At 40.6% G+C, this 16,689-nt stretch overlaps 1 protein-coding gene across 13 annotated transcripts in view; it reads left to right on the top strand.

The window, feature by feature from the left end:
- The window catches only part of EYA4 (EYA transcriptional coactivator and phosphatase 4), a 161,105-nt gene extending 154,968 nt beyond the window's left edge, over window positions 1–6,137 (top strand). For 8 of the 13 annotated variants that reach the window (XM_068938362.1, XM_009688849.2, XM_009688850.2 and 5 more), the window contains 2 exons: window positions 198–298; window positions 2,069–6,137. In XM_068938362.1, coding sequence (XP_068794463.1) covers window positions 198–298; window positions 2,069–2,149 — 182 coding nt within the window. In that variant the 3' untranslated portion in view covers window positions 2,150–6,137. Of the gene's footprint in view, window positions 1–197; window positions 299–337; window positions 439–2,068 lie in introns of all 13 variants that reach the window. The other 5 variants (XM_068938365.1, XM_068938360.1, XM_009688851.2 and 2 more) reach the window with 1 other exon arrangement.
- The last annotated feature ends 10,552 nt before the right edge of the window (window positions 6,138–16,689 follow it).

Raw genomic sequence — 16,689 nt, forward strand, 5'->3', positions numbered from 1 at the left:
GAGATATAGTTTTAGAGGAAGCAGTTTATCGTCACCAAGGGAATTCATTGCTTCTCACCAACTGTAGCTCTAAATCCTAAAGCTGGGAGCTATAAAAAAATAGTAGTAACAATGCCTTACCACTGCAGTAATCCTTTATAGAGCTTCACCATAATTCACTTGATTGATAGCTTAATAAGTAGTGCATTGTTTTTCAGGCAAAGAGAGCTGTTTTGAGCGTATAGTGTCCAGATTTGGCACTAACATAACTTATGTTGTGATTGGAGATGGCCGAGATGAGGAGCATGCAGCTAATCAGGTAACTTCACTCTGAACTCTTATCTCATTTATCTTCCAGGAAAAGAAAGTTGCTTTGAACGAATAATGCAAAGGTTTGGCAGAAAAGTAGTATATGTTGTAATTGGGGATGGTGTAGAAGAAGAACAGGCAGCAAAAAAGGTAACCTGTCTCCTGAAATGTTGGTGTGATACGTAGCTACTAATGCAAGCCTTTCTGTTTGCATTTCTGTTAGTGTTGCACAATGGCAGAAGGACGAATAATTTCAGTCTACAGATGCAAGTCAACAAGAGCATGATGAGACCAATAATTAGAGTAAAATAAACCATTTGGATTCTAGCATTTGCTTTATTTCAATCTAGAAATTTAAATTGCAAAATTATTTATAAAATAAATGAAAACTGATGGGGGCAAAAATGTCTGATTAACTTCAAGCAAAGTAAACCTAAAAAGTTGATACAACAAGGGCTAGGAAATGATGGTTGGATAGTGGTTTTCTTTAGAAGGTGAAATCAGGGAGGTTTCAAGAGTAGTGTTATGGAGAATATGGAAAAATTACTAAAGAATAGTGCAAATTTTTGCTAATGTAAATACAGATCTGCATTTTACTGGAGGAAATTTATGAACATATAGTTTACTTCAATAAGTACATATCTGCAAAATCAAAATGGATGCAATGTACATATTGTGCACTAAATTGCAGTTTCTAAAAAAGACCTGTTTCTTTAGAAATGCTCAATTTTCTCAAGTTGAAAATTCAGGTGGAAACTTCACCACATGAGGTTTCAATGTTTAGGAACAGATCAAATTAGTAATAACTGGAGAGCTATACTTCTCAGTATAACCCCTGGAAGTGTGCACAAAAACTGAAAATTTTTGCCTCAGGCACAGGACAGGTGACATAAATATCTTTGTACTAGGAACAGCAAAATTAAATGCCCTTTTAGTATTTATTTTTACAGTATAGTTGTAATGGAAACAAAATGCAAATAACCGAAATGCTCATTCCAAATGGTTCTTTAATATAGGTACACTCCTGGTGATGGGTCTTATAGTTTGTGCTAAACACAGGTGGTTGGATTGTGTACTTTCCAGTTTGGCATGCTTTTTCTTGACAGTAGCTATATTGCATGAACAGATACAGATTGGTAGGGATGGATGAACCCGGTGCATTATAAATAGATCTGAACAGAATGGAGAAGTATGGTTTTTACTCCATTCCGGACAATTGCTGAGGGAGAATAGTGCATGTATCTGCTTGTCTCACAGACACTGATGCTGTCTGCAACACAAATTTATCTATCTTTAAAACCAGCAATTTGTTATTTTCTCCTTAAAATAATTTTTTTTCCCGCAGTGGAAAAAAATGTATTACAGCTCTACTTCAAAGTGTTTTAAGTGTTGCCTCCTTTAACTGAAGTCTTAAAAGCCTTTAAATGGTCATTCCATCTATTGCAAAGTATAGTAAGTGGAGCAGAAACAGAAATTTCCTATTGATGCTCCACTGTATGGGATTACATGCTATCAAAAAAGCAAACAGCTCTCACTAAGTAATGGGTTCTTTCCAAAGAAACTAATAGGAAAGACAATCTATTTATTTTACTTTCAGTCAAATAAATAAGCTCAGATCTATTTTGGTCTGATTTTTGTCAGTATCTTACTAGCAAAAATCAATCCAGAAACACAGTAGTGTAAAATACGTGGTTGCAAGTTGACCAGACGTGTGTCATATACCACCCTATGTTACAGTGTTCATTTTTCCTCACCTTTTTTACCCTTCTAACAAACACAGCACAACATGCCTTTCTGGAGGATATCCAGTCATTCGGACCTCTTGGCGCTCCATCAAGCACTGGAACTAGAGTATTTGTAACTGTGTTCTAAAGTTGGCGCTCCTTTTTTTTATATATATATATATATTTTTATATATATATATATATATATATATATATTTCAAGTACACTGAATTTTTATGTGTGATTCAATGCCTCTGGCTTTACACATATGAATTGTCTTAAGAAGGGAAGAAATGTTTGGAATTAAAAATTCCAAATTGAAGAATTCAGATTACTGAATGGAGTTAAAACGTTAGTGCTACATAAGGAAGCTCTATGGTCTTATATATGCAACGTTTTTAAATGAATTAAAACTGTGGAGGTTGCTGGTACGTACCAAATGAGCCCTGACAGGAGAGAACAAAGGACTCGAACTGGCAAAGCACCAACATGCGTTTTCCAACCGACATTCCTCAAAGTGGGATATATTCTCAGCACTGAGGTTTGAACCAGACTTTAGCCTACCTAACCCAGAAAATCTGAATTGGAATGCACTCAGACTGTATAATGACAATCCTGTCTAGTCCTGTAATTTGTGTAAATTATTGATGAAAATAATTTACTGTGACTTTATTAGCAGCTGATTTTGGAAGTGGATGCAATTTTTCTTTCTTTTTTTGGGGGGAGGGGAGGGAGAGGGTTATATGATATTGTCTCTTTTATAAGTTTGGCAAACAGAATGTGCATAATGATGTGTTGTGCCTTAAAGAGAAGACTGTGTTCGTGTGTTATAATGTAATTTTGGTTAAAAACTATGTAGATAAACAAAAAAAATCTTTGTGATAATTTTTGACATGACCAAATTTCAAATTCAAAGTAATCAAAGGGCAAGGCTGCACCAAAGCATTTAAGTCTTTGTTGCAGTAAGAAAAAAAAATAATAAAGGAAAGTTTGTGTTTTTATTTGGATTCTGAATAATTCCACTGATTGTTTGTGGCAAATTAAGAGGATATTGAGAGGTTGATACTGGGGACCGTTACCTTACAGCTAACAAATGTGTTTTAACACCTTCAACATCATTTCTTGATTCCCCAATAAGAGAACTAAGAGCCATATTCATAAATTACTTAGTCCGCTGAAAGACATACAGTGAGTACATCGGCTATATATGAAAGAAACAAATTCCCACCCAGCAGACAAAGGTATTTGGAGTGTGCTGGTGGCATTACTGGAAGGTGAAAATGCAATGCTACTAAGCTCAGATGGGGGATAGAACACAAGTTCTTTAGGAAAGAAAAGTTATTAAAGACTCTCTTACCAGTCAGATGCACGAATTATGCTACACTTAGCATATTTAGTGCTGACACAAGTTGTTGAAGTTGTCGACATGGTGGCATTGGCCTTTTCAGGAGCACAGTTCTTTTTTGGTACATATAATTGTTTTGGTTGCTTTTCCATTCAATTCTAGATAAATTTGTCTTCAGGGTTGGGCTAATGTCTTTTTTTTCCACCTGTTTTTGATTGGACAAGAATATTACACAGAAGCTACCCGAAGTGTTTTTGAATTTGAAAATTTAAGTAGCAGGTTAGGCATCTGAGGAAAGGACAAAGAGGGGATTTTTGTGAAGAAATACTGAGAAATACATTCCCTTAATTTCAGCCATTTCTAATAATAATTATGGTCCACACAATGATAATTACCCCTTGAGTTTTTAACCTGCTACCCTCCAGCTTTGAAAAGTGAACAAGGTGCATATTGTACACAGGGTCCCCTGCATTCCACATTGAGCTGTGAAACAATGGTGAAGCAGTGCTGTGAAACAACTACAAGTGGTGTATCTTTCTTCGGAGAGGATGGAAACTGCTTTTTGATTTTTAACACTGTAAGTGCAGACACCTGAGGTTCTGTGTACTCTGACTGTATGAAGAGATATGAGCGAGAGAAGATGGGAAATGTAAATTCCAGGATGCTTACACAAGCACAGTAATAGTCAGCACTGGGGAGAAGTTCTCTCTCTGTGCTGTGAAGCCACCACGTTTCTAGTTACCAGGTAGTAAGCAAATTTCATCTTTGCTTAAACTCCAGGTTATGTCAAAGCTGGTTGGTACGTGAAAGCCTGGAGCCACTGAAAGTCCAAGGCAAAACTCCTTTATAACTGAGTAAAAATTTGATTTGTTTGTTCTATTGGAATTGGGTGTACAAGTCACCACACTACTAACTAATGATGATCTGTTTTTGCTTGACAGTGTGCAACTGTCACATGAAACTTGCCCCATACAAAATCATGATATACCAGCTAACTGGATGATAGATTTGTGTGTCCAACAAGCAAAAATGATGCATACATTTTTATATTTACAGCACCTGTGTAGACAAATTTGGCCTAACAGTACATTTTCCATAAAGAGCTGTTGTATAAGCTTTTTATAATATTTTTGGTGGGAAAAAAGTGTTTCTACTGGAACAGGAAAAAAGGGTTAAATAAAGCCTTCCTCAAGTTCTGGCATGGTAACATCGCATGAGAATCTTAACATAGAATTTGTTATAAAACAAGAAATTTGGTATGGTGAACTAGCTTTTTTTTTTTTAAACAAGTGATAGTGTTACTCAAATGCATGAAGCAATATTATTTCTCAGTTATTTTTCTCAGCCTTTCAGAGTTCTTTTCCAAATCAGATCTAAGAGCAAACAATAGCCCAGCAACAATCACCAGTTTTTATAAAAGGTTTGCAGTGCCTTCATTCGAGTTGTGCCCAACTCCCTCTGTGGTAGGTATGGTCAGTTAGTGATAATACTGGACTTCCAGAGAGGGGATGGAGGCAAAAAGGAAGGAAGTTTTGCAGAGCATGACAAAGCTCTGATTTTAACTTGAATTCTAGGTACTGCCATAGTAGAAGTTAATAATAATCCACAGAAATTTACATCAAAAGAAAATGCAAGGATTTAGCTCTACGACTTTCGCAATATTAAAATTCTAAAAGTTGCAGAGCACAAATAATCTCTTGCTAAGGAAAAATTGGTGTATATCTTCTATTAAAACTTTGCAGTACACACCTGCCTCATAGAGAGAAATTACTCTGATAAATTTTCCTGAATGAAAAATGCAGATGAGATAATAACCGAGGCAGAGATACAATCACATCAGATAGTTCCAGATGGGCCTGTGTAGATTAAACTGAAAGTTGGTCATTTTGCCATTGAGTGCATTTTAATTCAACAGTATATTAATCAGAAACTGCCTTCCCTTCAGCCTCTCCTCAACAACCAAGATGGAGCACAATGTCGTGTTTGCAAGTATTTTGTGCAAGTGAGGTGTAGAATATAATGCCTTTTGCTGATACTGTAGCAGTTTTCAGTCAATACAGTACTTAAACATTAGGCATTTGAATAGTCAGCTTGCAGAATACAAATAACAGCATGATCGCGGTCACAAAGTAGTATCTTACATAACTATGAGATAATGCCATGCAGTTCAGTATATCAGTAAAACAGGAAAACAGAAACTAAAAATGACACTTCTTTTTAGACACCTATGCAGGCAGCTAGCTCCCCTAACCAATTTTTTTAGACTCCAGTGTGAGCAGCAGGGTTTGCATCTAAAGCAGATGCAAAGTATGTTCCAGTGTGAGCATACACAAGGGAGATGAGGCCAAATCAAAATCCTTTATACAAGCAGACTTCATCCTGGCACAAATGAAACCCTGCAGCCAGTAAGAACTGCAGAGTATGTGCAGAATATGGATTTGGCCCACAATAGAAAGACCATAGATTTTCACTGTGAGGTTGGATCCAGATCCAGAGTTTTGGTTCAAAAGTCATCTGTACTTCACAGGATTGATACCAAGCATATGCTTTAAATGAATATGGTATGTAGTATCTCTAAAGAGGAATTGAACATGACATGAGCCAAAATCCCTGCAACAGCAGCATTTTGGAAATACAATTGAAGTCAAGGGTCTCTGTTGTGTATTAGCAAATTATAGTTTACTGTGGCCTACATAATTTAAGAAAATGTAAATTAAAATTAAAGCTTGTAAAAATATGTACATCTTTGCTATTTCTCAATAAATACACTTGGAAATGTCCTTTTTCTGCACTATACTATGTTGTAAGATGTTTGGTTTGTGGTTGAAACCCTCAGTACACAACATCTGTTATTGGAACTGAGCGAGACTTTGGACTCCTCCTAAGTGTGTTTGTGCTGGCTTTGTGTATTTGTAAGAAGCAGCCTCTAGAGGGAACCACCCTGTGGGCTGCAGCAAGGTTTCCTTATCGAGGGAACTAGTTTTTTTTTCCAGATTGCAACCTGTTGTGGTCCTCGAGGCAAAACACAGAACAAACCAATCAATGATCTAGGTACACTTTTCATAAGCATATTATTCATAAGCTTATTTTCATAAGCATAACCCTTACTGGTTCGCTTACTAATATTATGTTAATATCCTTCTTACGGACAAGTAGCTCAAAACATGAGTTGTTCAGAGACAGAATGAGTTACTAAAGAACAAGCAGCAATTTTGGTCAAAGCTCAGCCTTCTGAAACTTTTCACACCGTAATCGTCTTTGGGAGTGTTGTTTCATGTCTTAGTGAGGTGTTGATTTTAGCATGAAGGAAGCAGTCCCTCTACAGTCAGTTCGCCTGGACTTTTAGGCAGTCACTTCAAAAATGGAGCCACAAAACTATCAGTACATATAGATGTGACATTACAGTTTTAGAAATAACATTGGAAGTGGCAGAGCCTTGGTAACCACAGCTTGTAAACCACAAGAGATGATAGCTTATAAATTGTAGGGCTTTTTCCCCCCAGGAGTTAGATTAAAGCATGTCTGTTACAAGGATAACTATTCTCTATGTAAATACAACAAAGTAATGGTAAGGACACTATTTTTTCTGATAAACTGTTCAGATGCTTAATTTTAATGCCTGTGCCCATCATTATATATGGTAAAATTTATGAGCTGTTTGCAACATCACGTAGATGAATATGGCCAGCTGGACAGTGCGCAATATTTTACACAATACTGAAAGTACATATTGTACAAGTAAAAATCTTACAAAATAGTACATGTTTTCAAGTGTACTAAAAATATGTAGTATATTTCTCCTTGTTCACTGAGGACACAGGAATGCACGTTTGCTGCTATGTGGTACATTTGTCTTCCACTCCAGTTTTAGGAATCAAAAGGAAGGAATACAAAAAATAGGGTGGACAAAAGAATAAAGAAATCCCTTCTGTCGAGCAGACTGACCCATTGTTAACAGTGGTTTCAAAATTGCATCTCCTGGATGGGTTTACATGTGACTCCAAAGAAGAAAAAATGTTAGTGTAACTTCAGAAAAGTGAGACAAGAGAGAGTCAGAAAATGCTTTTCCTCTCTCATTAAAATTATGGGTGGCTTCCCTTTTCAATATCAGGATAAAAAAGAGATATTTGGGGCTCGTACATTGAAAGCTTTTGTCTGGGTTATAGCACAGCATTAGCCTCATTTTTGTTTGCTGATCCAGAGAAATTCAGTGCTCTGTATCACTGTCAATGGGACCTGCACATGAAGATTCCCAGCACTGAACTACAGTAAAAGCATTATGCTAATAGCAATTACAGGTGCAAAAATAACTCTTTCTCATTACCTATAATGGATCCAGATTTCCAAAGGAAAACCAAGCAGACATTCAGAATAGAATTACATATGTGTCTCTTCCATTGTTTGCCAAGGTATTATGATCTCTAGGGCATGCACATTTAGGATGGACTTGTTTGATCCATCTTCCTTTCTCCCAAATAAAGCATAGATTCTGAAACATTTTGCGCATGTTTATAAATCTATGGGAATTGTTTCAGTTGCCAAAAGCCCAGGCAGTAGGAGGAGTGCTGAGAAAGTCAAAAAGCGTGTTTTTGCACGTTAGTTTCTCCAGCAGCTTCAAAAATTTGATTTTTCCAAGAACTGAGGCTGTGACCTGAAACCACTAGTAAAAATGGAGAAAGGTGTCCCCCCCCCACACACACCCCGTTTGGGAAGAAGAGAGAGAAAATATTGAATAGTTGCACAAATTAATTTGTAGGCTGGGCAAGGACAGAAAATCCTTTTGTCACACAAGGCAACATTTATCAAATTTGCCGAGGGAATCAGCTGTCAAACATCCATCTAAAGATGGATTATTAGAAATCCACATAGGCACTTCAATAAACATGAAGCAAGAGAGCAGAGGAGCACAATGGTTATGGGTTTAACTGAACTAGACACTGTCAAGGAGGCTCCTAACAATGGAGGTTGATTAAAGTTTCTTTTTTGTGCTGTACTGTCAGTGTCAAGGAAAATGAAGTGCAGCAGAAGAGCAGCAAATGGAAAGTGATTCATGCCTCCTAGGCTACTATAAACCCTACTGTGCCCTTTACATGGAAGTGCATACTTTTTCTATAAAGAGGCACATCTAGAGCTTTTTGGAAAATATTAGAACTTGTTGACTCATTGAAATCAAAATGTTTGATGATGCTGTCCACACCAATGCTAGTGAATGGAATATTTCTAGTCCTATTTAGAGTAAGAGTAAATCAGGACCCTTCCAGATGAGCCAGAAAAAAAAAAAAGATTGAGTCACTGCAGGAGTCTGATGATTGCAGCTTTCAGCTGGGATATCGAGCCCCTGCTTTTTTTATACCTCCTTCTATGCTCTTGGCTAGTCTGGATCCTATTGGTTTGTGGACTTCTGAGTCATAAAGGTCCTATTTTGTCTTAGCAATCAAGAATATTTCTGAAATCAGAAAAATTTTGAAGGTGAAGGATAAGAGAATAAATGAAAAAAGAAAAAACTCCTTCCTTACCCAGCATGCCCATTGTGAAGGCTTTTGGAAATAATCAGAAATCTTCCTGGAAAAGGATTTAGCAATTGAGACTCTATAGTTAGTTGCAGGGTGAGAGGGGGCAGATGAGACCAGCAATCAGAAAGTATATTTTCCCTGGAACAGCGGTGGAGGCCTCCCCTATGTTACAGCACAGGCCTAGCTTGTGTCCTTTGCACCCTGAACCCCTGCCCCATGCACCCCTTCCTTCCACTGCCCTTCCTGCTGTGCCACCAATTCTGGTCCATGGGTTTTTGCAGGCTACTTCCTATGCTTGTTTCCTTACTCTTATTACAGTTTTTTTGTTATCTCATTGCAGCTGCGGCCAGTTGCCCTCTGTGAATTTAGTGGGATTCCAAATAGCTTTTAAAGAGTAGCAGCTCTGTTTAGCTTTTGGAGGGAGAAGAAAGGGGCTCCCAGCTGTGTTGCCCTATGTGGATTACAGAGCTGAGCAAGTCCCTGCAGTTCTGCTTCCCTGCCCACATGGGGGTACTGGGAGCATATGAAAGAGAGGCGCACACATGAAGGATCAAGCTGTAAGCAGCATCCCATTCAGAAGTGCTGCTCTCCCTTCAGTAGGCAGCACTGTGAGCATTTCTCTCTGCCACTATTCACAGCTAGCACCACAGAGAGCAGTGGTCTTGAAAGAGCAGGCATGCAGGAGAAGATGCTACATGCACTTGCAGAACAGCAGGATGCAAGGCAAGCAGCCTTATCCTTGCAGAGGGTGAGTAGAAGCAGAAAACTGGCAGTAAAGGCTTTTGCGCAAGGGTGAGCTTAAGGGATTTGTGGATGAAGCATGCAAAAGGGATATTTCCCGCTTGCCTTCAGAAGACTCAGCTGAGTTCAGAGCTGGCATGGAGAGTACAGCTAGGCAAATTAATAATGAAAGATGAGTCCTCTGGGTATCTGAGCAGATGCTTGTCACTTAGCTGAAGGACTTCTTCAAAGTTATTTTGTTTTATTTTTTCAGATGGGTGAATATCCAGCTTCAAGTCTCTAATTCTATATGGTTTTTGTTAATAATAGAAACCCGTTGAAAGACAAAAAGGCTTAACAGGAGAAATTGCACAGGCTTAACTGCAAGCAATAGAGCAGAGAGAGATGCACAGGATTTTCTTGAGGTAGCCAAATTAGGAAGGGCCTATAAAGAAGTTCCAGCACCTCTTAAAGCTGCTGATGGAGAACTACCAAATTAGGTCTTAACAGGAATAGCTCACGTTCTGAGTATCACCATACATCTTCAGTCTGTGTATGCCTTCATGTCTGTCTCCCACCCAGTTTGCCCCTTCTGCCCACTGCCCCCAGTTCACTAGAGGAGCTGCCATCCCATCATAATGGGCACATGGTACAGAGGTTTCAGTGAACCTTGTATTCCTCCAGAGTGCCACATTTCATTTGTTCCAAAGATACCTGGCAGGTCTGTAACCCTGTGGAAATGCTATAACAGCCTAATCATTTTCTGTGCCGCCTTTAGATTAATAGAAGGGTCTGTGTGTTTAGCAGAGAAGCCAGCAATCAGTTTGAAAAGTGCTGTGTGTGTTTGTGTGTGCTTGTAAGAGAGATCCCGGTCATTTGGCAAGTGAGCTGTTTGCTTTTAGAGACCCAGGAGGGCACTGCAATTCACAGCCACATTATGTCTGCTGCAAATAGACAATTAGGTAAATTATCTCTGCAGAAAACAGTTAGCTGTTTTGGTCAAACCTTAGTAACAATCAGCTGCAGTTGATTTAATCCATTGCCATTGCAATGCACTAATGGGCTAAAAAAGATGGTTTTCATTAAAATACATATTTTTTTTTCTCCTGGAATAAACAATTTATTTTGTGGGAATGGGCAGTATTGAGCAGAGACTGAAATGGATATCTTCTGAGACAACAACATACGAATATTCTCTTTCACCAGTGCAGATTGCTATCATATTCATGACAAATGTGTGCATGTTGCTCTGTGAAACTCGCTTCAGCCTAAGAGCTATTGCTTACGGTGGCAGGATGGCTCCTGGGCCTCGGTGGCTTTGTCTCTGTACAACCTCTGTCAGGAAGTGCTGATCTGCCACCCTCAGACTGTGCTTTGCACAGTACAGGCCTTTCTGAAATTTGCAGACTGTACTTGCTAGTCAAGCTGTGAGCTTAGTCTCTCCACGCATAAACCACTTCTACTTAGATGAGATGACAACAATTAAATGCCTCTTTCTTCCTGTTCTAGCTGCTGGGTTTAGGATCTGCTAGTATAGCCCTGCCATCCCCCATCCTATCACCCTTATTCACGAGCTCTCTTAAGGCAGGGAAAGGTCCTTCGCAGGCTGATTCCTGGAGCCCTTCTCCAAGATGCCCAAGAGCACTGTTCCTGCCTCAGCAAGGCTGCATGTCTCTGTGCCCGACTACCCAGTGAGCTACTGCAGTCTACTTTCTGATCTGCCAGGTCGGCTCTCAGCAAATACTGTTTCCAGACGATTGCAAGGTGTCAGTGGGAGGCCTCTGACCGTAACTCACCAACATATCCTGTGAACAGCCTTTAATGCTATATTTACAAGAATGTATCAGCTTACAATGCTGTCTTTCTCATATGCACAGATTTTAGTTTGATTTGGTTTTATGGTACAAGTCATCACTGGAGCATGTGTTGTACTTCTCCAGCCAACGCTAAGGGATATTTACCAGAAACCCTTAATGAAATCTGTGCCTCACAATCAGTCATACTTAAAGCAAAACAAAAACAAAACAAAACAAAACAAAACAGAGGGCAGAAAAATGGAGCCAAGCGCTGGGAGAGCCTGCTTGGTTTAAACAGCAGATGCACACTGATTTATGAAATGTGATCCTATTTTCAACAATCACCACAGGCCACTGACACCTGGGGGCTGATGGAGGTAGGGCAATTAATTAGCTAAGCCTAACATCTCCTGTTACCAACCAGGAGCTAAAACAAGGCTTTTATCACAAGCCCTGACCAGTCTCGATCGGGAACATGTTAGCACCTACTGAGCAGTATTGCCCAGTGGCCAAATGCAAGGCAGCATTGCCGTGCGGCACCAGCAGCAGGTCAGCAATGGAAACCCTGCCCTGCTGGGAGCAGTGACCCCAGAGCAAAAGTGGCACCAGCAAGGCGGGCACCAGCTCTGCTCGCCCATTCCTCATCCCAGTCCACTGTGGCTACGCTTTCCCCTCGCTGCAATGGAAATGGCAAGGAGGGAACAGCCCCATGCAGACACCACCTCTGAGCTTAGTGCCACGAGGCTGCCGAGTGCTTCTTCCATGTAGTCTACTCAATATCTCTGAATTGGTCTCAGACCTTCCTTCAACTGAACTGGGTGTCAGTGGCACAGGGGTCTTAGCAGGGAGGAACTGATTCGCAGGGCAAAAAAAAAAAGAAAACAGCCCTCAAGAAGTCAAGAACCGCTCAGCCCAAAGGGTAACCATAAAAATCCCAACACTTCCTGCTGTTTTTATTTTTGCACTTTACCTAAGTGCTCTGAGCAAGTTTTCTTCTCTGGTCAAACCACAGTTCCTTAAAAGCAGTTTATTTATAATGGAAAGGCTGACTCAACCTTCACTGTAATAACCAGGAAAACACAACAGTAAAATGAAACAACAAATCATTGGTTTGACAGTAATGAGGCGCTTGCTTAGACATTTATCTGTCCTTTTACAGGGCAGTAATTTTACTGTTGAAAAGCCTTGTTTTTAAGCTTCATGTCCAGGAAGAAATTGCCGAGCTCTGGCCAAAATTGCCTTGTTTAGCAGATGGTAATGTTGTACTAATTAATGCATTCATTTTCATTCTTAAAAACTACTAAATGCAGCTTATACAAATCTCCTCCTGAAAGCTAAATTTATTAGCTACAAAACATGGAGTCTGCGCCAACTGTTTCAAGGAAATTATATCCTGTATTTCCCTCATTTTCTAGCTGTTTTCCACTAGTATCACCTGTGTGGCTCTTCCCCTCTCCGTGGGAAACTTCAGAGTGGGCGACAGCTCGCTCGTGTCCCTTTTACTACTGCATATGTTTTCATGATAAAGGTTTCTTTCCCTCCCCTCCACGTAAAACACAGAAAGGCTGCCACTTGTTTGCTGAAAATGACTTTAAATTCATCAGCTCTCCCAGACCTAATAAAGTGACATGTTTACAATGTTAAAGGAAATCAGGTGTTTTAATGTTAAATGAAAAAAAACATATTTATGTAGTGTTATAATAATACCGTTTGCCTGGCCTTTCTCAGTCTATTCATCACGCGGAAATCTCCCCACAAGATGCGGTGGCGCCTGCGTGCTGGAATGCCGTGCACGAATAAGCCCAAATTCACCATAAATAACATGGGGAACGGCCTTCTCCTGGCTGCCGGTGGCTGCGGCCAGGGGCACGCACAGGGGAAGGGGCGGCCTCCCAGCACGTGGCCCCACCATGGTAAGGAAACCCCCTGGCCAGCAGTGACGGGGGCTCAGGGCAATCCCAGCGGCACCGCCGGTCGGAAGCGGGGCAAGCGGGGAGCTGGGACTTAAATAAACCTCACCTCTGGGAGGGTGAGTGCTTTCCTTCCGTTCGGACCTTGGTCTACCTCCTTTTGGTGTCTCCGTGGGCTGAGATACGCTACACAGTCCCTCCAGATCCCCATGAGGAGCCTCTCCACTGTGGACTACCAGCGTGGGAGCCCCGGTCTTCCCCCTTCCTCCTTGCCATGGGCCTTTCTCATCCTCTCCGCTCAAAGCCGCCCCCCTCAATTTGTCCATTACACCTCGTGCCTCTGACCTCCTCAGTCATTTCTGGGTAAAAAGGTGCCCCTTGCATCTCCTGGGTACCTGCTTTGCCATTTAAGTTTACATGTACCTCAGTGTACCTGGGCTGAATAGCCTGCACTATGAATGTGGCTCTGCAAGAGGAATACCTTATTTACCTCTTAAACTTCATTTGTTTCCACACTCTGAAATCATCTGTCACTCACACCACGTTCACAGAGGTCTGCTCAGAGGTGTTAATGGCATGAAAGTTTAGGCTTCTCCTGGCACACTTACTTACTGTTGAGTCCCAGCGTGGTTATCCTTATAAATCCTGTTGAAAAGAGCAGCCAGAGTAGACAGGTAGAGTCTTAATTATTAGTATTAAACAACAAGAAATTTTCCTTTTTTTTCCCCTTTCCTTTTGTATTAAATTATCCTAAAATTGGAATCCTCATATCTCCTACCAAACTGAAGCCCCTCATGGGATTCCCACAATGTAACACCCTGAATGATATGGTGTGCCTGTGCTCCACTAGCTGAGCAAGCCGCATCTCATGGAGAACCTCTCTGTGAAGCCTGCTTGTGCCCTACAAGGCAGAAAGGCGCAGTTAATTTGTTTTAATGCACAGGTAACTGAGGCACAAAGTGGTACAGTAGGATATGAATCACACGCCTCAGACTAACCCCTTGCTCTTTAGCTATTGCTGAATCCCACACCTATTCTTCTCTGTCCAAGCCCCGGCATGGCTTGTTTCATCCTTGTTGAACTTTGCTGCTGCATGTGAAGAAGGGGGCTCAGATCATTGCTGACCAGCTGAAAGTAGATGCTGAGGCTTTCGCGTCCCCAAACCGTATGTACCAGCACTAGCAAAAGGAATCAGCATTGGTCTGATTTAGCCCTCACTGAGGCCAAGTGGCATTTTGGTAGTCTATGGAAAGAATAAGAAAATAAGGGTGGAAATGTCTCTCCTGTTTTAGGGAGTTGGCTCTACCACGTTCAGTGCTCTACACACACAAGCAAAGGAGGTGACAAGCAAACTCTGCTCTGCGTTAGGAGGTGCTACCTTGGCTGGGTGAGTCATCCTAAGGGCTCAGCTATTAGAGCTGTGCGTGGTACCACACAGCTACCGTGTGACAGTGTCCACGGGCTACAGTACACACACTGCAGAGTGCAACGGAGATCAACAGAAAACTGCTACTACTTCTACTTTCTTTCTATCTTTTTCCTTTCTTCTTATTTCCTCCTTAAAGGTGGATATTAAAAAATAACCTCTCGCCTTCTTTCCTCCAGAAAAAGGTGAAAGTGAACAAACTTCTGTCTAAAAACATGAGAAGGATAGCAGACCGTTCCTTAAGAAAGAGAACAGATTAGTAGGAGAGGGCAAGGGAGAGAGTGATTGGAGCCAAATAGAATCTCGTATTGATTAAGAATTTATAAAATTAATTTACAGACATTTGAGCCCTGAATGCGTAGGTCTATAACAAAAGCAGGCTCTTTTTGAAGAAAAGTTACCGAAGGAGATACTGAATTTGTATCTGGTGATTCAACCACTTCCACAGATCTAGATAAATTTGTATCTTTAATTGTTAGCCATCTATTGTCCCTCCTTCCGCTAAACCGCCACCACACTCTACTCTGTGGCTTTATGCTAGAGCAGAAAACATCTGGAGAACATGTGGTTCCTTACTTCCTTAAGCTGGCTGTCTCTGCTGAAGTCTAGTTTCAACCTGCCTTATAACTCCACAGGTACTCCTGAGCCTACTGTGTTTTCTTGCACCTATAGATCTCAAAGGCAGCAGCTCTGGCATGCAGATATGCAAAGCTACTGGCACTTGACACACCAACTGACTGCTGAGGTTAAAAATGGAAGTTTGTCTCTGCTATTGGGACTCTGCAATAGTGGTGATCTCTGTGGTGATGCAATAAGACCACAGACAAAACATCTGGCTTTAGAAAGCAGTCACTGAACCCCATAGCAATAGTCTCTTCTGAAAGGTTTTAAGAGAGAGGTGTATAACGAAATGGATAAAGTAATTTTAGTATACTTCCAAGCTAAAACAGGGTGAAACTCTTTTATTTGTAGTTATCTTTGATTCCAAGATGGAGAGGAATCACGAATAAAAATTTATCACGATAAATCATTCCATTATACTCCTAGCCTTGTAACCAGAAGCCTTTTTTGCCATTAAATTTTCTTTCTTTAGTTTCGTAGTAGTAAATATAGAATTAGTCTCCTTGAGAGGTTTTTTTTTTTTTTGGTTTATACAAAGGCAACTATTTCAGAGCTTCTGTCATTGTGGATTTTAGGATAATCTGAGGAATGGAAGAAGCCAGAGTTCTTGTCACACTATTAGGATTTATTAGAACTGACTGTCAGGAACAAAATGAATGTGTTGACATTTGCTTTTTTAATAACAGCAAACTGAATAACAGAATGTGCAGACTCTGGAATCTGCTGTTGGCTGATTTGTCTCTTTCCTGTTTCTCTATCTTTGTATGTGATCCAGAGTTCCTCAGTGGTTTTCAATGTGTGAATTACTTCCCAACACAGAGCCTTTCTCATGGTCCACTTTAACTTTCCATGGCTGATCACATCTCTACCCTTTCATAGCATCTCAGTGTTATGTAACATTAATGGCTGAATTGAAAAAGTCATGTTCAGTCATGTATTTTTGGATTCTTTTGTGTAAAAAGGCTAATCAAAGAAAAAAAGGCCTCCTCGTTTCCTACAGGTGTAAGCAAATGCTTAGAGCACCATTGGCAGGTCCAAACCTGTAGCGTGGGAACAGCCCTTCTCATCTATTGACCCCAGCTGGAGTCCCCTTGCTTACTTCTGCCTGCTTCTTCAGATAAACTAATCTCTTCTGCAAAAGGTTCCTTCTGTTATTGGTCTTTGAAATGCAGAAATAATTATGTCAACTGTCCATTGAGAGAGACATCTCTAAGAAGGGACAAAATGTAGTGATGAGAGGAGTGAAAGGATGGTTCAGTGGTTGAGGTCCAGTGTGAGCTGCCCTGAGAACTCCCTCACTAGCTCCTTGTGCTGTCTGCTGTGGCCCAGACGTGCAAAACTCAACC

Source organism: Struthio camelus, chromosome 3 (assembly GCF_040807025.1).
Source record: "Struthio camelus isolate bStrCam1 chromosome 3, bStrCam1.hap1, whole genome shotgun sequence".
In the NCBI taxonomy this organism is placed as follows: domain Eukaryota; kingdom Metazoa; phylum Chordata; class Aves; order Struthioniformes; family Struthionidae; genus Struthio; species Struthio camelus.